Here is a 22,288-nt window from a genome sequence, read left to right as displayed (position 1 = left end):
AAGTAGCATTTTGGGTCTCTTCGAATAAATACCCAGAAGTGGAATCAATGGGTCCTCCATTGTCTCTTCTTATAGACTTTGTTTTAAAGTTTATTTCGTCTGGTATAAGTATTGCTACCCAGTTTTTTTTTTTTTTTTTTTCATTTCCACTGTCATGAAATATCTTTTTCTATTCCTTCCTTTACTTTCAGTCTGTGTGTGTCTTTTGATCTGAAGTGAGTCTCTTGTAGGCAGCATATGTAAGCGTCTTGTTTTCTTATTCATTCATTCTATCTTTTGATTGGAGCATTTAACCCATTTACATTGAAAGTAATTGTTGATAGATATGTAGCTATTGCCATTTTATGAATGTCAAAATATGAATTATTTTTGATATTTTTTTTCATCTTCAAGAAGTCCCTCTAAGATTTCTTGTAATTCTGATTTGGTGTTGACGAACTCCGTTAGCTTTTTCTTTCCTGGGAAGCTCTTTATCTGTCCTTCAATTTTAAATGACAGCATTGCTGGGTAGAGTAATCTTGGTTGTAGGTCCTTGCTTTTCATCACTTTGAATATTTCCTGCCAATCCTTTCTGGCCTGTAAAGTTTCTGTTGAGAAATCAGCTGACAGTCTTATGGGAGCTCCCTTGTAAGTAACTAACTGCTTTTCTCTTGCTGCTTTTAAGATTCTCTCTTTGTCTTTAAACTTTGGCATTTTATTTATGATGTGTCTTGGTGTGGGCCCCTTTGGGTTCATCTTGTTTCAGACTCTCTGCACTTCCTGGGCTTGTATGTCTAATTCCTTCACCAGGTTAGGAAAGTTTCCTTCAAATAGGTTATTTCTTCAAATAGGTTTTCAATTCCTTGCTCTTGCTCTTCTCCTTCTGGTACCCTATGATGTGAATATTGGTATGCTTGATGTCCCAGAGGCCCCTGAAACTATCATCATTTTTTTGGGTTCTTTTGTCTTTTTGCTGCTCTGATTGGGTGTTTTCTGTTACCTTCCAAATTGCTGCTTCATTTCATCTGTTGATTCCGCTAATATATTCTTCATTTCAGTTATTGTAGTCTTTATTTCTAGGTTCTTTTTATGTCTTTTATCACCATTTTTATGTTCCCTATCTCTTTGTTGAAGTTCTCTCTGAGTCCATTGAGCATCCTTATAACCAGTGTTTTGAACTCTTCATCTTTAGATTGCTTATCTCCACTTTGTTCAGCTTTTTTTTCCCCCCTGTTATTGTTCCGTTATTTTATTTGGGACATGTTTCTTTGTCTTCCCATTTTGGCTGCTTCCCTGTGTCTGTTTTTATGTATTAGATAGGGCTGCTATGCCTCCTGGTCTTAGAGTGGCCTCATGTAGTAAATGTGTTGTGGGGCTCCTTGGTCACCTGAGCTGAGTACTCCAGGTGTGTCCCTCAGTGTGTTGTGTGTGCCCACCTGATGTAGTTGAGCCTTGGTTGCTGTTTGCAAATCAATGGGAGGGATAGACCCTGGGGCTGATTGGTTGTAAGGAATGGCTGTAACTATAGTGGAGGAGCTGTTGCTCAGGGGCTGATCCTGTGAAGCAGGATTCAATATAGCAGGGCTCTGGTGCCTGCTTAGTGTGCTTTTAGTGTGCTTAGGTTTCCCTGGAGGTGGCTGAGTGATGCACTGACTGGGTCTGAAGTTGGCCACTGGGTGAGCCAGCCCTGGGGCCTCCTGGAGGGGCCCCACTGCAGGCCAAGTTCAGCCACAGCATGTGCCCTGGCATGAACCACAAAGCAATCCACAGATAGTTGCTGCCTGCACTGGGCTTGGAAGTGTCTCGAGAGGCCAAGCCACGAACCAAGGCTTGCTGTTCCTACTGCTGGGCTTAGGGCTGCTCAGCCAGAGGTGCAGGACACACTGAAGCCAGATGCTGCTTGTTTGGGTTTTGTGAATCTTTGAGAGATTTTTAGGAAAGTCCACAGCATGAGCCAAGACAGCTGTTTGTATGGAAAAGCCCTTGGAAATGGCTTGGGTGTGCCCAAAATATGGCGGGGCTCAGTCTCAGGGTGAATGAACAGTGTTAGCCAGGTTGATGGAGACGCAGATATGGCAGCCATCTGTGTCTGCATGCTGGGAGAAGGGAGGGTTCAACAAAGAAACAATAGCTTCTGCCAGCACTTCTGTCTGAGAGAAAGCTGCCCCTCCAGCCCTTGCCCTGAAGTCAGACAATTCAGTTCCTTTCCATATGTCCCCAGCACCTTTCAAGTTGCTGCCTCAGTGCTGAAGCTCAGAACGAGTGAGTCTGTCAGTGAGTCTGTGCATGGGACCTTTAAGAGGATCACTTGGGACTGCAGCCACCCTAGTCTCAGTCAGCGACCATTTCCACTGGTTTTCACATGCGGATATTATGGGGACTTTTCTTCCCAGGACTGGAACCCTGGGCTGGGGAGCCTGGTATGGGGCTAGGACCCCTTGCTCTTCTGAGGGAGGGGTACCTCCACAGCCAAGATATCCCTCTCAATTTTAAACATATCGGTATGGAACCAGCTTGTTCCACATCTCTGCCCCTTCTACCAGTCTTGAGGTGGTTTCTTCTATATGTCCTTAGTTGCAGGGCTTCGATTCAGCAAGACTTCAGGTAATTCTCAATGAGGGTTGTTCTATAGTTTAGTTGTAATTTTGATGTGGTCATGAGAGGAGATAAGCACAGCATTACCTACTCTGCCGTCTTGACTGGATCTCCCCTCCTTCATTTTTCAAGGATAGTTTTGCTGGCTATAGATTCCTTTGTTGACAGTTTTTAAAAAATCACTTTAAATATATCATCCCACTGCCTCTTGGCTTTCATGATTTCTGATGAGAAATCAGCTATTAATCTTATTGAAGATCCCTTTTCTGTGATGAGTTGTTCTCTTGCTGCTTTCAAAAGTCTCTTTTCATTTTTTGCTTTTGGCAATGTGGCTATAATGTGCTTAGGTGTCAATCTCTTTGACTTTATCCTATTTGAAATTTATTGAGTTTCTCTTATGTGTAGATTAATATTTTTTCTTTGAATTTGGTAAGGTTTTGGCCATACTTCTTTCATATAATTCTCCTGATTCTGTCTCTCTTCTCTCTTTCTAGGGCCCATAATATGTGTATGTTGGCACACTTTATAGTGCCCCATAGATCTCTCAGACTATGTTCATTCTCCTCTCTTTCTTCCTTAGACTGAATAGTCTCTAAGACCTATCTTCAAGTTTACTGATTCGTTCTTCTGCCAGACCAAATCTACTGTTGAGCTCTTCTAGTGACTTTTTTTTTTTTTTTTTTTCCATTTCAGTTATTGTACTTTACAGCTCCAGAATTTCTATTTGGTTATTTTTTTGTACTTTCTCTCTTTCTATTGATATTCTCCATTTGGTGGTACATTAATTCTTGGGCTTTCCTTTAATTCTTTAAACATGGTTTTCTTAGTTCTTTGAGCATATTTAAAACAGGAAATATAAAATCTTTGTTTAGTAAGTCCATCTGGGCTTCCTTAGAGACAGTTTCTATAGATTGCTTTTTCCCCCTTTCTTATTGCTATACTTTCTTGTATCTTTTTGTGTCTCATAATTTTTGTTAAAGACTGGGCATGTAAATTAATTTAATGTGGCTACTATGGAAATTAAGTTCCGTGCCTCCTTTTCAGGATCTGTGCTTGTTGTCATTTGTTGTTATTGTTTTTCTATTGTTTAGGGGTTTTCCTGGACTAAATCTCTAGTGTGTATTCTTTGTCATATGCAGCTACTTAATTCTCTGCTTGGTTAGCTTAATGATCAGCATAGATAGAGGTTTCCTTTAATGTCTTGATCCACTAAGTTTCCTACTCTTTGCCAAGCGGCTCTTTGTGTATGTTGGAGTACAATTTCAGTGCTCTGCCAGTTTATAACTCTGCTGTTACTTTCATTGCCTGCTTGGACAGAGCCTCAAGGTAAGCCAGAGGTGAGAGACTGAGGCTCTCTCAGGTCTTTCCTGGACATGTACACAGCCCTGCACATGTATGTGCCTTCTAGATCCCCAGGAATATGTTGGTGCTTTGCAAAGCCCCTTTAGAATTCTTATTGCCTAGATTTTTGTTTAAGTTTTTGTGTCAACTTCTTGTTTGCTCCAAACTGCTTTCACTACCTCAGGCAGCTGCGATTCTAAACAATTGCTGCTGAGTGTTCTTCACAAGCATTATGGAGATAGGGCTTTTCTCAATGAGCAAGCTCTGTATCAGGTTCAATAAAGACAAGTCATATGTACAAACTTTTTCAGGGAGCTGCCAGTCAGGTCAAATAGTGACAATTCTCAGGGAGTGAGCATTTGGGGAGATTTAAACCTGTTTACCTCCGCCAGTAGCTGCTGCTTTTCACAGGTACTGTGGTTGCAAGGCTGATGGTTTTTTAAGGGTACTATGGACTGAGGAGATAGGCAAGTTAAAATGTTACTAACATTGTTGTTCTTAGAAAGATTCATGTTTTTCTTGAACAGACATTTATTGGGTTGTTGCAAGCCTTTCATTAATTTCCATAAGTCAGAAAGGCCAATTTGTTCTTGTGTTCTTGCTGTTTTTATGAAGGAACAGAATTTCAGAGGTCCTTAATCCACCATTCCAGAAGTGCTTCTTCCACTGGATTTTTAGAAAGGGTTTCTTGGGGCCAGGGTGGAGTGAGAAAAAAAAAAAAATTGTACATTGAAATGGCTGGGAGCTGTGGAGACCTGGTGAGTGACTCCATTTATCTCTGCAGGTTTAGCACAGGCATCAACCAAGCAGCATTTGATCGCTTCATGTTTGTTTCTTCCCACCTCCTTAACCTTTATCCTCCTTTCTCTCTCCCTCCTCCATCTTCCCCTCCTTCCTGTCCACAAACATTTATTGATCATCGCCTGAGTGCCTGGGTGTCCAGCCCCAGCTCCTGCCCTGAGGAACCCATGCTTCTGGTGGAGGAGAAAGACTGTCTAGAGCAGACCACCACAACCAGGTGCGAGAAGTGCTGGGACAGAGGGAGGTATCTGGGGCTGGAGGAGGCAGGGGGTGACAGGGGAAGCCACGGGAAGGCAGGGGAAGCCAGGGGAGAGAGATGGATGCTCTTGGGGAAAGGCGGGGTCTGGAAGGAGAAAGGATCATGACAAAGGTCCCCAGAAAGAGGACCCCAGAATGCAATAGCAGTGCCAGGCTTTCCCAGCTGAGAAATGGGCCAGTGGGGGTGGGGGGAGAAATCTATTCCATTATGATAGAGACACATAAACACTGCAGGGCCATGGAGGCATTTTCCAGGCAGAGGCTCCCTCTGGAGCTAGAGAGGACCCATTCCCACAGGCAGGCAGGCTCAGCTATCTGCAGGACTGCAGCAGCAGCAGGAAGGCATCTCAGCCAGACACTGTCCCACTCGGCAAAAAGAGCCTTTCTCTCTGGGACACAGGAAAAGGCCTTGGTTTTACAAAGGAAGTTGCCAAAGCCAGGATGTGCATGTGTGTGAAACTATCTAAAAATAAATACTAGGTCCAGTCAAAGCTAATCAGAGAGGAACATCTGCTCTGTGCTGCTCACACCGTTCTCTTACAGGCAGAGAATCAAGACACTGCATGGGAAAGGGGAGGAGGTGCTGCTCACCCCTTGCCCAGCAGCTGACCTTAGACAAGACACTTCTCCCCTTGGAACCTCAGTTTCCTTATCTGCAAAATGGGGCTAATGCCATATGTTTATCTTGCAGGGCTCTGTGAGGATCACATGGGATGAAGAACTTGAAAGGACTCAGCATAGGGTCAGGGGACCAATAAGTCCTTATGTTTCTTTGGTTTTTAGATTGTTGTAAACTGGAATCATAATTGTAATAGGTTTCGAGTAAATTGAGTAATATTATTTTGTCATAAAAAAAGTCACTATGTGTTCCTCATCTCCCACCAGAATATACATCAGCAGCTCACAATAAAAGACAAATGAAATGTTTTACGGGGATAGAAACGAAAACTGAGTGATGAAGTGTGTATTTGGCAGGCTGGTTTTGTGTGTGTGTGTGTATGAGTGGTGATTACACATAAAATGTAGAGTAAAGGAAGCCACAGCGATCAGACATAAAACAGCCTTCAGCTTCTGGAAGTCAAAGCACACCGAGAACCATGATGGCATTTCCTACCATTGCACTCTAGCAATTATCTGGATGGCCTTTACAGAAGGAACTAGATAGTGTAAGCATGCAGTACAACAAGGGGGCAGGAAGCCCGTGCCCAGTGCTAGGGATAAAATTCTGAGGCTGGGGGTCCTCTTGGGGGTGGGCCCCTCTGGCATCACCACCGTGCCCTCCTTGTGAAGCTGCTTAGGGGCTGAGCATGTGTTCATTCATTCATTCTCTGTTTGTGCATTTATATTCCTGGGCCTGCTCTGTGCCAGGCTCTGTGCTGAGGGTTGGAGACTCGGGGTGATGGCCTCCAGCCAGAGGAATTAGAGAAGGCTTGTTTTGGAGGAAATGCTTGAGCTAGACTTAAAGGATGAAGAGTAATAAACTTGCAGTAAGAGTTCAGGTAGAGGAGATGACATTCTGGTCAGGAGTGCAGCTCAGTATGAGAGGGCCTCAGACAACCACGATGAGGCTAGAGGTGGGAACACAGTGGAAGAGCTGCAGGAACTCTGCTGGTGAGGATGGAGAAGTGGGCACGGGTCTGCGATGTACTGAGGAGGAGACTGACCGGGACTTGGTGTTGGAATGGGGAAGGAGGGACCCGGGACAGTGCCCAGGTGTCTGACAGGGAGGTGGGTGGTTAGGGGTCTCCTTCTTGCATGGAGAGCGGGGGAAGAGCAGGCTGAGGGAAGTGCTGGGTTCAGTGGGGCCATGTCCAAACTCTGGACCCAGAGAAGACGACTAGGCTGGAGTCAGGGCAGGGGGCGTTGTCAGGGTCATGGGGAGCTGAAACCACAGGGGTGGGAGAAAAGAGAGAAGAGAGCCAAGGCCAGATTCATTTAAGAGGCAAGTGGGGTCCTATAGAAAAGGCAAAAGGAAGAAGGTCAGGGGTGTTGGAGGAAATACAGGCTAGAGTTGAAACTGGGAATATGGCGTAGGGGGTGAGGGTGGCCAACAGTGAGAGTCAAGGAAGATAGTGACAGAAAAGCAACTGCCAGATGACCACCAGGAGGCCGGTGGTACCTGTGGGCAAGATGATGTCAATGGAGTGACAGTAAAAAGAGCCTGGAGGGGCTGGGATGAGTGGAAGGTGAGGTGTAAGGCCCAGGGCAGGGGCGGGGTGTGTGGATGCCTCTGAGGAAAACTTCTTGCATCGGGGCAAGGGGGTGGGCAGAGCGAGTGTGTTTTGAGTGAAATGAAGGTGGCAGGAGGGGTGGCAGAATAGGTGAGTCTGCAGGTTGTCTGGAAGGAAGGTGAAGGAGTCTTCTCCTGGTGCCTCTGCCAAGGGAAGGACAAGCTATATCTGGGGAGAGACGGGGACATATAGGAGAACTGTCGCATAATGTTGAGGGACCCATGGTAGGGACGTGGGATGGTGGAATCATCAGTTCCCACAAAGAGAGGGGGCTGTTTCAGAGTGGGAGACTAGGGACTGAAGTTTCTGAGGATGATAATGAGATTTGGGGGGTGCCAAGGGCATAAAGGGGACAGTTTCTGGAACTGTGATGTCAAGAAGTCAAAAAAAAGCAGTACTGGACACTGGGCCTGTGGCCTTCGGGGACAGGGGCTGCAATTGGAAGGGAGGGGAAGATCTGACCCAGGACCAAGGATCCTGAGTAATGGAGTGGTACCGGCCCTGGCGCTTCCAGTCAGGTCCCTGGCCCAGGGAAGACTTCCAGGCCTAGGTTTAGGAAATGGGAAAACCTGGGACTCACCGGGATCGCCTCTTCTTCCAGGCTTGCCACGCCGTCCAGGGGGACCTAGACAGGAAAACAAAGACAGACTCGTTAAAAAGGGAAGCCAGTGGGCTTGGGCACAACAAGCCGGCCGCTGGCCCACCTACCCACCCCGCAGTAGCATCCGGGGGGCAGCCTGCCCACCACCATGCTGGCTGGTAGAGGGGAGAAGAGTGGGGAGAAACACTTCTTCTGCCTCTCCTCCCCCTTGCTCCCCTGAGCCCTCCCCTGTAGGCTGTGCTCTCACCCCTCAATCACTCATTCAGTTATTCAACTACCTGTTCATTTATCCATTCGCAATCCTTCCCCAATCAAAAAGATTGACTACCTGGAAACTCCAATCATAAAGATTTACTACTTGGAAACTGGAGGTAGAATAGTTTGCAGCTGAGGAACTTCAGAGTTGTGAGAAATACAAAGCTGAGGGAGTTATCTTACGAAAGCCCTGACCAATACTTTTCAATATCCACTAAAATAAAACAGCAGAGACAACACACCACATGAAGACACTGTCATCGCATTTCAAATGCCTAAGCTCGCTAACGGGCACTATCCTATCTGTCTACTGTCGTCCATTCGCTGGCTAGAGCCTCCGGCACTGCCCCCTCCCACAGCTTGAGGGAGATGCTTACACATTTCTCATGATTTATTGCAGATAACGTGCACACCAATGCGGAGTCTTTTCAGTATCCAGCCCTCCATCCACACATTTTGAGCCTTTCTGAATTGATGACGGGGGCCATCCTGCCTCTGCCTTCTCTCCCTCTGCCCCTGTTGGTCTCCCTGACCCGAAGGAAAGGGTTCTGGGTAAGGACATGCTGACCGGCTCACTGCCCCAGTCAGAAGTCCAGGCCCAGCACGCAGCCCACCTGGCCTGGGAGAGGACGGCCTCTCCTGGAGCTCGATGCACACATCCCGATGCCCCTTGGCCTTCCATTTTCACTTCTGCCAGCTTCGTTTTCATTCCCTCTCAGTTGAACTACGCCCTGTTCTTCTTTTCTTTTTCTCAGGCACCAGAGGAAAGGTGCACAAGTGAAGACTGCAATTTAAATGGCACTTTATACCTGTCTCTCTCTATCCTGCCCACCTACCACACGCCAGGCTCTGGGCTGTGGCTGTATTACAAAGCACTGTCAGTTATTGTAAAAGTCAACCTTAACTGGCAGCAACCCCCCCCCCCCCCCGCCACCCCACTCCAATTCCCAGAATAACCACCACAGACAGACAGACTAGACTGGTCATGAATCAGGTCTGAGGCAGGATGGTTCACTGAAAAATTAGTGTGTATATGTGTGTGTTTTTGCTTTTTCCTTCTCCTGTTTTTAAGCATTGCTCACTGAGACAGGGCAGAAAGGCAGGGGCATCCCAGGTTAGTGGGTTGGCAGTACCTCCTGACTTTTGTTAAGGGGGAACCCTGAGTGGGGAGGGGGAGGACCTCAGAAAGAGAGAGAGAGAAGAGACTCATCTGGCCCAGGAGGGGGTCCTTCCACCTTACTTTAGACCCTGAAACCTTATGGGCCTGGGGTGAGATGAGAATGAATTTGCTAGCCTTGGGGTCTTGAGATCAGGTTGGTCAAACAAAATTAAAAAATTAGAAACATGTTATTTCTTGCACCCAAGTCTGCAATTAAATTTTTTTAAAATTGTCATCAAGAACACATAAATAAAATTTACCATTTTAAATCATTTTTAAGAGTATAGTATGTTAGTGTTAACTATATGTACAACATTGTGCAACAGGTCTCTAGAGCTTTCTCATCTTGCAAAATTTGAAACTCCTTATTCATTGAACAATTCCCCTCTCCCCCCTCCCCGAGCAACCCCCACAACCACCTTCTACTTTCTGTTTCGAAGAATTTGCCTATTTTAGATTCCTCAGATAAGTGGAATCACACAGTATTTGTCCTTTTTGTGACCGGCTTATTTCACTTAACACAATGTCCTCAAAGTTCGTCCACGTTGTTGAAGTGACAGTTTCCTTTTTTTTTAAGGCTAATATTCCATTGTGTGGATACCCCATATATTCTTCATCCATGCATGTCATCTGGTGATGGACACTGGGTTGCTTCCACCTCTCGGCTATTGTGAATAATGCTGCTGTGAACATCAGGGTGCGGTATCTTTTAGAATTAGTATTTTGGATTTCTTCTAATAAATACTCAGGAGCGGGATTGCTGGATCATGTGGTAGTTCTATTTTTAATTTTCTGAGGAACCTCCATACTGTTTTCCGTAGTGGCTGCACCACTTTACATTCCCACCAACAGTGCACAAGGCTTCCAATTTCTCTACATCCTCACCAACATCTGTTAGTGTCTGTTTTTCTATTTTTTTTAAAAAAGATTTTTATTGGGGAAAGGAAACAGGACTTTATTGGGGAACAGTGTGTACTTCCAGGACTTTTTTCCAAGTCAAGTTGTTGTCCTTTCAATCTTAGTTGTGGAGGGCGCAGCTCAGCTCCAGGTCCAGTTGCCATTGCTAGTTGCAGGGGGCGGAGCCCACCATCCCTTGCGGGATTCGAGGAGTCGAACCAGCAACCTTGTGGTTGAGAGCCCACTGGCCCATGTGGGAATCGAACCGTCAGCCTTCGGCGTTAGGAGCATGGAGCTCCAACTGCCTGATCCACCGGGCCGGCCCCTTCTGCCCATTTTTTAATTGGATTTCTTTTTATTGTTGAGTTGTAGGAGTTCTTTATATAGTCTGGATATTAACCCCTTATCAGGTATATGGTTTACAAATATTTTCTCCCATTCTGTAGGTTAACTTTTCATTCTGTTGTTTCCTTTGCTATGCAGAAGTTTTAAGTTTAACGTAGTCCAATTTTTCTATTTTTGTTGCCTTTTTAATATTGCAGTTAACTTTTGTTAAAGTATAAGATAAGGGCCCAACTTCATTCTTATGCATGTGGTTATTCAGTTTTCCCAGCACTATTTGTTGAAGAGACTATCTTTTCTTCATTGTATAACCTTGGAACCTTTGTCAAAGGTTCCATATTAGTGATGCACCCCTGAGTTTTGAGAGCATAAATTCATGCAAGTTGCATAGCCCTTGATTTTCTCTGATACCAGAAACAGACCTTGAGGTCCATTCTGGAATCGTCCAGGGTCATCTTGACTTGGGAAGGCTAAGATTCTGGATCCCCATAACAGACAACAGCTCCTCACACTGGCAAGGGATTTACAGCTTATGAAGTGCCACCAGGTCCACGATCTCAGCTGAGGCCTGCAACACCCGCACAGCCAACTGTCAACCTGACATCTCCATGTGGGTGTGTCACTAAAATTTCAGGCCTGTCATGGCCAAAACATATGATCCGATCTCCTCCCAGCTCCTGTGAGGGGCTGACGGTGTCTGGGAACCATCAAGCTGCCACAGTGTTAGGTCTTTTCTCCTCTCTGGGCACATGTTTTAGGATGAATGAGGGTGTGGGAACAGGAACCCCACTGACACAGGCGGCATCATGCTCCTCTGGCTGTAGGAGGGAAAAGGCCCAGCGAGCCAGTCCCTGTCATCTGGGCTCGCGCCAGACCATAGAAGCCATGCTCAGTTCAGCAAGGCCGCTTGCCCTGGGCCTTAGGCTAAGGTGTGGGACATGGCAGGAAGGGGGACCACAAGTGAGAGTAAGGCAGGCTCTTTCGGATCCGAAAGCTAAAGCAGCACCATGGTTTTCTGATGGTCATTACTGGGTCTGACTGTAAAATTTTCCGTTTAAGTAACTCAAGCCAGATGAAGACATTCGCTTTCGCTGAGGAGGCTGAACTAATGGATTTGTCTGGGTGGTTCTCTTGGGTGGCACGGTTAGGCAGAAGGCCTGATGAGGACAGATGGTAGCACTGTGGGCAGCTTCCCAGGCAGGGTGGGGGGCCCCACCTCCCAGGGCCGTTGGGGGACATGGAGTAGGATGGGGGCCTGGTTTCACTGAGCACCCAGGGCCTGTGGGTCTGCAGGCCAGGCAGGCTGGATGGCACCCCCAACTGAAAGGCCTAATTGGAGAAATACAATGAGGCTGCTGCTCATGAACCCTTTCCAGGGCCAATCTAAACCAGATTCTGGAAGCTTCTGTATGAATAACACACAAATTGACAACTGGTCAACCCTTCAATCTAAGATTCATACCATCTCTAGGACAATTCCATTGGGAGGCAACGTGTCCAAACTCAAATTCATATCCCAATTGCCCACATGCTCCCTTGCAGGGTTCCCCTCTCACCTTAGCACATGTATCACCAGTACCCACATGGCCAAGCCAGAAACTACCTGGGATTCGTCCTGTGACATCCTCACCAGCCTCTCACCAACCGAGACCCCTTTCTCTTCTGCATCAGGCAAATATTTCCCCCATGCCCAGTCTCTTCCTCTCCTATTTTCCCGTTCTGCCACGTCTGATTTCTCCTCCTCCTAACAAAAGGTAGCTCACAGAAGTTGTAGTCTGCATGTCATGCAGCTCTGTGTCCCCAACTACCTGCATGGGGCAGGACCCAATGACGTTCGTTGAGGTAAGGAAGGAGGGAGGGAGGGAATGGATGGGTAAGGAGGCCAGGGTCCCTCCTCACCATTTTCTGGCATTCTCTTTAAAAGACTGTCAAATCTAACAAGATCCTGGGCTTAGAAAAGATGCAGGACTACCTGGTTTGATAAGCACAGGCCATTGAGATAAAGGGCACTTTCTGCCCCAATGGCAGGAAGACAGAGACGGTGAGGCCTGCCATACTTGGTGAAAATGGGGGCCCTGGGAGGGGGAAGTGCCAGAGCTGAGCTCCATGCTGGCAGCTGGGCTCCTGTCTGCTGCTTTTGCAAACAGAGAGGCTGGGCATACATGAGGCCTGGCTTGTGGAACCTTCAGAAGAGGAAGGTAGGAAGGTGTTCTTTCATAAGTTTCTAGACAATTAGGAGCTGAGGGTCGGCTATGGGCAGCAACCTTGGTTCAGCCTCTGCTGGGCTCCAGGCTGGCTGCTCACCCAGAGAGCTTGTCTATTTCCCCAACAGCCCTTTGAAGCAGAAGCTGGTATCCCCTGTACAGAGAACTCTGAGGCTAAGCAGGTGAAAAGCCCACGCAGCTGGTGTGCCTTGGGGAGCCCTTCATGATATTTGTGGTTCTTAAGCTGCCAGCCAGGACAGTTGTGCCTGAGAAGCTGAACCACAGGGCAGGCAGCTATGACAAGGGGAAAGGCAGTCTCCCTGCGGCAGAGCAGACTGGGGAACCCTCACCCCACCCCGGTTCTGTCCCTGAGCATCGGGGCCAGGCCTGCAGACCCAGCTGCCTGCGGACAGCTGCGCCAGCTGGTGTGGCTAAGATGTTTCTCCAAACAAGCAAAGCCAGGTCCCTGGCCTGGCGGTTTGCGCCAGAGCTTCCTTCTTGTTGGCTTTCTTCTTTTCCTTCCTTTCTACAGTGGACAGCCTCTCCCACTGCCAGCATGGACTGGACACTAAGGCTGCCCCGGAGGGCACCTGGAGTCTGTCGTGACTGGCTTGCTCACAAAGCTGCGAGTGAGAGGACAGGCCTTGGCAAGGATGCTGCTGGAAAAGCGGTCCCATTTGCGGAGTCTGTGGGTGATGAAGACCAGCTCAGGCCATTCTCCCAACCTCTGCCTAGGACCCCATGACTTTGGGTCAGGGGCTGGCAGCTGGAGGACTCCAGTGTTTCACAGTGGGCGCTGCCATAGTGGCATCTGTGAAGTTTCCTCGCAGAGGCTGTAGGCAACAGATACTAACAAGCGGGTGTTGGTATAGGAGAGGAAAATAAATGACTGATATGTAAGCTGTTTACCCTGAGCAAGTTACTCAACCTCTCTGAGCCTTAGGTGCCAATCCACACGAGGATACAAGTTTGGGGATGGTGGCAACTACACCTGCCTTGCACAATAGCTGACAGAAGACACACCAGTTTGGGGGCACAAAAGAGGAGTTTATTTGGTACTCTAAGAAATAACTGGCTGGAGGGGCCTCTGGCCCTCAGGATCTGGGGCCCTAATGTGTCCTTGTGTTCCCCCCAACAAGGGTAAAGCCGGAGACACAGCACTTATACCTCAGTAATTTTGCAGGCAGGGTTTGAGTCCAGGTGCTCAATTACACCCTGCCCTGCCCTTGAGACCACGAGGTCAAGGCCAGCCTGGGGATTTCCCATGTCCCTAATCAGTGTCGTCTGTGGGCTTGGGGATCAGGATGCAGAGGTTGAATGGTCTGGGAATGGTATTTCTCAAAGAGTTCCTGAAGTTTCGGGCATACAAGACTGGTGAGGGCCCCAGCTTGCTGGTAAATGGCTCTGGATGCCTGTGACGACCATTTGAACATTAAACAACCGCAGGGAGGATGATGGTTTTCTCAAGCTCTGTTCCACGCCAGACAAAATGGAACCATTTCTAACTCATAAAAATCTCATCTATAGTTGGGCTGGAGAACTCACGCAAACTGCCAGCTCCAGAGGTGGAGTGGGGGCAAAACCCAACAGGCTCTGTCAGACACCTCCTCTGGCAATGTCTGCCTATCCCCTGTCCTCTCACAACCCTGGGCTCACAGAACCCCAGACTCGCTTTGTAGGGGACAGCTTGCCCCGTTCTCCCCACTCCCGAGTCCTGCTCCCACTCCTCCCTCCTGCCAGCCAGCCCCTAAGGGAAGGGGCTTTTGTGCAGTTTATCTAATAGAATCTATACACAGTTCTGGAAAGTGCTTTAATCCCTCTCCACTCTTCCCCCCCCAAAGATTGGGGAAACTGAGGCTCAGAGAAGTCAAGAAATGCTCCCAGATACAACAGCCAAAAGGGGGAAAGAACCCAAATGTCCTTTGACAGGTGAATGGATAAGCAAAACATGGATATACACACAGTGGGATATTGTTCAGCCCTAAAAAAGAAGGAAATTTTGACACAAGATACAACACGGATAGACCTGAGGTCATTATGCTAAAGAAATAAGCCAGTCATAAGAAGACAAATGCTGTATGACTCCCCTTATATGAGGTACCTGGAGTAGTCAGAGTCATAGGGACAGACCATATAATGGTGGCTGCCAGGGATGGAGGTGGGAATGGGGAGTTAGTGTTTAATGGGGACAGTGTCAGTTTTACAAGATGAAAAGAGTTCTGGGGATGGATGGTGGTGATGGTTGCACAACAGTGTGAATATACTTAATGCCACTGACCTGTACAATTCAAAATAGCAAATTTAAATTACATGTGTTTTACTACAAAAAAAAAAAGAAAAGGAAATGCTTCCAGGGCTCTCACCAAGGGTCAGAGCAAGACTGTGAGCTCATGTCAATCTGATGGAGACCACAGTGATGCTGTCGGCAGCATGGCTAATGGACAGTGAGGTCTCCAAGGTCACACACTGAGATGTCGGAGCCGGGATTTTAACTCAGGTCTGTGTGACTCTACGGCCGTTTCCAAGATCAGTTCATTAAAGTATGATCTGAACTCCTCGGCCACTGTGACCAAAGCCAAGCTCTTTTTATCCTAGGATGTGTCCCCAGCTTCCTTCAGCTTTCAGACTGGTCCTCGTGGGCACTAGAGGCCCTTTTATCAGACCCTCCTCCCAGAACTCTGGGAGGGCAGTGGGGGTCAAGTGGTTTGAATCCTCTAGACTTTCAGCCTGGTGCTCCCTGAGGTTGCCTGGAACCCCAGAGCCATCGTGGGGATACACCTTGAATGGAAAAGGAAGGCAGGGAGATCCCTGGATTTGTTTCCAAGATCGGATCATTAAAATATCCTCCTACGTCATTCTGTCTTACAAGTTTCAGACAATCTTGTGGCCGTTCTCTTTGCTAATTTCCAACCTGGCTTAACCAAGCCCGTGGAGGAGGGAGCCAGGTTTGTGCCTGCCTCTGGGTGGGTCTGGGGATATAGTGCGTCTGGAGGGGGCACTGACGTCAGCAGAGGCTTGCTGACTGGCAGGCTGCCCTGCTTGTCCAGCACCTCGGGCCATGTTGTCCCCTGGGAATTAAATCACACCCTTTTACTCAGCAAATACAGCTCATTCCACAGGGATTTATGTCCCCATAGCTCATCCTTCACCATCTACCACATTGCAGGGAGTCTAATGGCGCTGAACCCTGCTGCTTAATGGAAGGTCCTGAAGCAATTTGGAAAAACAATGCCACAGGCTGCTGGGGTTGTAGGGCAAATGTTTGTTTGAAACCAGGATGGTTGTCCAGGCTCGTGACAGACCCCCAACTGCCCCAATGACCAGACCTGGAGAGCCTGCTACGACATTGTGTCATTCAGTGACCAAATGAACAGAGCCTATGGGGAGATGGGGAGGGGTGGGCTAGCAGGCATCCTCCACCTCACATTCACAAAGGGCCTCATATGTGAACACTGATGTTGCCTCCAAAGGAGCTGACAGTGCTGGATAGCCACGTGGCCCCTGACAGTTTTTAATAAAAGCAAGAGTTTGGCGCCACCATTTATTGAGTGTTTATTTTATGTTTGGCAGTAATCTTGATTCCATGGTATTAACTCACATATTCCTCACATCAAACCCATGAGGAAGGCTACTATTATCTCCATTTTATAGATGGAGAAACTGAGGCACAAAGTGAGTAACTGACCCTGTGAGGACATAGAGCTGGTAGTGGGTGGGACCGTGCAGGGTGGACCCTGGGCCAGCTTCCACACCCTGAGTCTGCCTTCCACACAGGAAGACGCCTATTGAAGGTGAACGGTTAAAATAGTCCACGAATTTTATACCCACTTCTTGGCATTTGTTATTTTTTAAAATATACTGGGAACCACAAAAAGGAAGGGGCCCAGAGATGGCGCTCTGAGGTCCGTGAATTAAATATTGAATTGAAGGCCACATGCTACCAGCAGCAGTGGACACCCAAGCCACGCCCTCCTCACGCCATCCAAAATCCCTGCCCTTTCCTATTGGTTCCTCTCCAGAGTCAGGAGGGGCTTTAATAAAGCATTTAAAATGGGATCAAGGAGTCCAGACCCACGACTCACGCTGGTGGCACACCAGGCCCCAGAACCATCTCGTAAGGCTCCTGGACGGTAGGTCTGGGAGGGTGTGCTCAGCGAGCCTGGGGAAAGGCCACTGCTGAGATGGGCCATGGGCTGCGTGTGTGTGCTGGTAACTGAGATGTGGATATGACTGGCCCCGTAACAGAAAAGAAACTGAGGCCCAAAGGTGAGGTGACCTGTCCTAGTTGAAGAGCTAGTCAGGAGCCAGGAGTGGAGCCAGGCCTGCCTGGGCCTGCCCTCCCAAGTGCCTCTTTTTTGGGAAAATGGACCATGGTGTAGGCACCAGAGCTAAAAAGTGAACTGTCTCACCCAGAGGCACCAGAAAGAAGGGCCTGAAAGAAGAAGAACACAGTAGAGGGGATGAGGGTGGGTGGAATGGTTTGGGGGTCAGAGTGAAAGGGCTCCCGGAGAAGGCTTTCGGTGAACCGTATGTGTGGGGCTGCCAGGGTTTCTGTGTCTTAGAGTGGGGACGTCAAGGAACTACTTGAGGGGTCCTCCTGAGTGACACATATAAGGCACTTGGGTACCCCGTGTTGAGGCAGACTAGTACCCAGCAATTTCTCAGGCCTGGCAGAGCCCCCTCCCCACAGCTCAGGAAGCTGAAGGAGGGCTGAGAAACTCAGTGAAGAGTGAAAAGCCCCTCAGAGAGACAAGAGAGACCAGGCCCTGCCCTTCCACAGAGCTCAAGGCCATGAGAACACCTCTGAGGGCTAAAGAGGCCGACTGGCCAGCTGACCTGGACAAGAAGGGAGGGTGGCGCAGGACTCCAGAAAAAGGGAGGAGGGCTTTCTCGGGCTCTCAGAGGGTAGAGGCTGACTCAGGTGAACCTGAATATGGAAAGAGCTGGCACCCAGGCCAAGACAGGGATTACATACAAAGAACGTGTGTGCCTGACGCTAACAGCTGAATGGCTGGTACTTGCACAGGTGGCAGGTACATCCGGGGCACAGGCTGTGTGTAGTTGATGTTGGGTGGTTGGAGGTGGGTGCTTGGAGTGACTCTTTGGGACTGTATGAGACCCAGGTCTGAACCAGCATGAATCGGCTTTTCCCCAGAGCCCATCATCTCCCGGGCTCCTGTTCCCTGTTGGAACACAGGCTCCACAGAGGCGCACGGAAATAGCACATCCCGAAGACACCAGATTCCTCAACTCTCCTCTTGCCTGAAGCCTTAATCATGGACACATGGCCCAGTGTATCTCCCTGAGCTTAATGAAGGCTGGAATTTACTGCTTTCAGAGAATGGAAGGCTTTTTATTTTTTATTTCTTTGAACTTAAAAGTCGTTCATGTAAGCTTTGATTTTCATGAGAATTCCTCATAAATTGCATGACGAAAGCCCCACACTGACCCACTCAGAAGGCCCCTAGAAAAGGGCAGGTGAGGCTGGGCAGCTGCAGGCCTTTGGAGCATGGCCAGCACAGTGGGGGCATGAACTTAGGAAGGGCACTCAGGGAAAAGCTCGCCGCTCAGTGTGTACCACCCGCTCTGAGGCCACCTGACCTTGGGCCCTGGACCTTGACTTCTGCTCCCCAGGGCAGGACAGCAGACCTGTCTCCTGAGGGGAGGTCACGTAACCCACAGCAGGGCTAGGGTGCTTGGACTTGCACAGCCAAGGAATATGGGACGCGGGTGGGCACTAGGGTGACCGACCATCCCAGTATGTTCAGGACTGAGGGGTTTCCTGGGACTTTTAGTGCTGAAACTGGGACAGTCCCAGGCAAATCAGGCGGATCGGTCACTCTGGCGTGCAGCCCGTGAGGAAGGAGGCTCTTGACACGGTTCCACCTCCCACCCGTTCCCCCTCTGAGCTCTGACTTCTGCTGCAAACACCTGCTGGGCCTCGTCCTACCTCAGGGCCTTTGCACTCGCTGTGCCTGCTGTTTGGGGCTCTCCTCACACACATCTTTGCATGACTAACTCTGTTGTGCTTCCTGGACACCTTCGCTGACCACCATCTAAAGTGTCCTGCCCTCAGGGACTCTTGGTCACATTTTCCTGTATGATTCTTTTCAAGCCATTTATCTCTATCAAAATTACCTAGTTTATTTTATTTCCTTTTCAGTGTTTATGTTTTTTTCCTCACCAGAACATGAGCTCCCTGAGGACAAGGCTCCTGTCTGCTGGTTCATGGCTACAGACCCTAAATGGGGCCTGTGACACAAGTTGGTGCCCAACAAACCATCAGAGCCTGAATGAGCTCTGTTCTGGTCGGGGAAGGGCACCGAGGTGCTGGGACCCAGAGGATGACGACAGGCTGCAGGAAGGGCACAGAGCCCTTCTGAGTCGGGAGAAGGAAGTGGGCACTCAGGCACCTGCTGCTGTCACCTGCTGCTGATGGCACACGCATGCCTGTGCCACCTCCCGTAATTCTCGCAGTGGACCCGTGAGGCAGGGACTCCAGCATCCCTGTTAGAGAGTGACGGAGGGGCTGCCCACGGTCAAGTGGCCTCACAGCCTGGGCCCCTCTGGTGCCAGCTGACAGGACTCTGAGGTCTGAAGAATCCGCTCCAGCTTTGTGGACCTCATGCGTCAGAGGAACCCAGAGGCTGAGGCAGGAAGGTTCTGGGGTGGCCCCAGCTCCTGGCACCCTGGCCTGTGAAGCAATGAGGTCCTTCACAGTCCACTCCACTCCCAGGGGGCCTCGAGTGAGTCACTGTTTGTTTTTCTTGACCCCCAGGGCCAGGGCTGAGGGCTATGGCTCCACTGGAGACTTTCAATTGTCAAGACAGCGTCTGAATTCCCTGGCCCTTGTCTGCCACAGGCCAGCTGCTCAGAGGGTGACTCTGCTGTCTTCCCATCCCCCGTCCCTCTAAAGGACAATTCCGTGTCCTGCAGCGCTGTTGGGCCCTTACGGGGGACTGGAGGTCACATGTCCCCTAAGTGGGGTCAGCCACTGTGGCCAGTTGGACTTGGGGCAACATTATGTTTTAAAGAGCTTCACTGAGATATAATTTACATACCATGCAATCCACCTAATGGTTTTTGGTATATTACATTAAAAAAAATTTTTTTGTTGTTTAAAAAATGTGGTAAAATATACATAAAACTTACCATCTTAACCAGTTTTAAGTGTACCGGTCAGTGGTATAAATACTTTCACACTGTTGTGCAACCCTCACCACCAACCATCTTGCAAAACTGAAACTCTGTCCCCATTAAACACTAACTCCCCATCCCCGTCTCCCAGCCCCTAGGAACCTCCATTCTCCTTTCTGTCTCTATGAATTTGTCTATTCTAGGTACCTCATGTAAGTGGAATCACACAACAGTTGTCCTTTTGTGACTGGCTTATTTCACTCAGCATAATGTCCTCCAGGTTCATCCATGCCATAGCATTGGTACAGACTGAATGTATATGTCCCCCCAGAATTCATATATTGAAACCCTAACCCCCAAGGTGATGGTATTAGGAGGTGGGGCCTTCGGGAGGTGATGAGAACATGAGGGTGGGGCCCCATGAATGGGATTAGTGCCCTTATAAAGGGGCCCCAGGGAGCTCCCTTCTGCCACGTGAGGACACACAGAGATGACAGTCATCTACGACCTGGAAGAGGGCCCTTTACAGACACCACGTCTGTAGATGTCTTGATCTTGGACTTTGCAGCTTCCTGCACTGTGAGACATAACTATTTATTGTTTAACGCAAATGGTCTATGGTGTTTTGTTACAGAAGCCTAAACAGACTCAAACAGGCATGTGGCAGAACTTCATTCCTTTTTATGGATGCATAGTATTCCACTGTATGTGTGCACCACATTTGTCCATCCCTCCCTGGTGACGGACACGTGGGCTGTTTCCACCTTTGGCTGTTGTGAAGAACGCTGCTATGAACATGGGTGTACAAATATGTTTGAATTCCTCCCTGCAATACTTTTTGGCATATTTCTAGGAATGGAATTGCTGGGTCACATGGTTACTCCATGCTTAGCTGGCAGCAGTTTTTATTTCTAGCAGCAAAGAGGCACATACTGTGCCTGGCATCCCTCTTCATTCCTGGCCCCCTTGGGAGAAGCTCAGCGTTTCTGGGACACGGGCCCTGCCCTGCCAGGCCATTCCTCCTGAGCGGCTATGGAAGCCCTCTGTACCTTTGTAAACAAGACAGACAGAATCCCTATGTCACAATGCCTGTTTCCTAAAGAGGAAAGATTGTATTTGTGTATGAGAAAGTCTGCTTTTACTAGTGTGGCCTAGAGCAAGCCGTTTCCTGCCTTGGAGCTTCTGTTTCTTTACCTTTGGAATGGAGATGGTGACCCCAGTTCTCAAGGTCATTTGAGATGAGCTGAGACAACACATGACATTTAACCTCTCAGACCCTCAGTTTCCTTAGCCTCAAACGGGAATTTGAATCCCCAACCCCCAGTCTGTCACTCATGTAAGTCATTCAGGAAACATCCGCTGAGGTGCTGCAGGCCCTGGGGACCCCTTGATGGACCAGGCATGGGTCTAGTCTCTGGGTTCTGGGGGCCAGTAACAGCTACCCATCAAGGTGCTATCTATACTCTGTGTTTTGGGGTGGCTGATAGCCCGATGGCTGAGCCGCAGTGGGACTCCTCCACGACACACTGTCCCTGTAAGCTCAGATGTGTTCACGCCCTTATTGTGGCACTCTCCATCTGCAAGGACCTTCCCTGTGCCTGGAAACTAGCCTCTCTAGGACCTGATGGCTTGTCCCTTCCTCCTTACAGCTGTCTGGAATGGAAGGAGGCTAGGCAGGGCGGAGGTTTGTTCCCTGGCTGGATGGGGATGGAGGGATGGGACAGCATGTGGCACTGCCTGCGTGGGGAGGCACCAATGGGAAGGGACCTTTGGTCTGGGCAGCTGGAAGGGGCATGAGCAGACCAGCTGTGTGCAGCCATCAGGATTCCCTAGACCCACCTGGCCCCTAGGGCTCCTGCCTGTGGTGATTCTGGGGTCTACCTGGAGCCATTTCCTATCTATTCAGGTGCCACAGTCTGGCCAGAGATTCCTGGGTGGCCCTAGATACAAGTGCACCTTTCTTTCCTGACCTAGGTTCTATGCTGCTTTGGCTGGGGAGGGGCTGGCCTGACACTGGAGGGTGCTTGCTGGGCCTGGGAAGCTGGGAGCCCACCGCCAAGAGCAGTAGCTCCTTTCTGTGGGTCCCAGGTCCTGCATACAGCTTGAGGTCAAGCTTCTGTAATTAGGGATGTCACCAGGGCTTTGGCCGGCCCAGAACTCTGGAGTGGGGTGCTGCAGGGAGCAAGGAAGGTGGCTCCTGCTGGAGGACCTGCTATGTGCCAGGCTTTGTGTTGGGGGCTGCACAGGTGTCTGTTCACCTATTCTGCTCAGCACCCCTGCCAGGGAGGGGGTACCCACCCTACCCTGCAGATGAAGTAAAAGAGGCTCATAGAGAGGGGACTTGTCCCATCACACAGCTGGTGTGTGGCAGAGCGAGGATTCAAACCCAGCTGTGTCCAATTCCAAGGCATTTGTGTTTTTCTCTTAAAAAAGAAAAAGAAATGGGGACTGCCTGGGGCTTCTCTCATTTAGTGAGATACCACTGTCT

The 22,288-nt window shown here is 49.0% G+C and overlaps 1 protein-coding gene across 1 annotated transcript in view; it reads right to left on the bottom strand.

The window, feature by feature from the left end:
* Positions 1-22,288, bottom strand: part of COL23A1 (collagen type XXIII alpha 1 chain) — a 319,377-nt gene that overhangs the window by 57,398 nt on the left and 239,691 nt on the right. Inside the window, exon 3 of the mRNA XM_074313377.2 lies at positions 7,786-7,830. Coding sequence (XP_074169478.1) covers positions 7,786-7,830 — 45 coding nt within the window. The remainder of the gene's footprint in view (positions 1-7,785; positions 7,831-22,288) is intronic.

Source organism: Rhinolophus sinicus, chromosome 5 (genome assembly GCF_057876585.1).
Source record: "Rhinolophus sinicus isolate RSI-liver-muscle chromosome 5, RSI-T2T, whole genome shotgun sequence".
Taxonomy (NCBI): Eukaryota; Metazoa; Chordata; class Mammalia; order Chiroptera; family Rhinolophidae; genus Rhinolophus; species Rhinolophus sinicus.
This window is presented reverse-complemented; position numbering and strand designations above follow the sequence as displayed.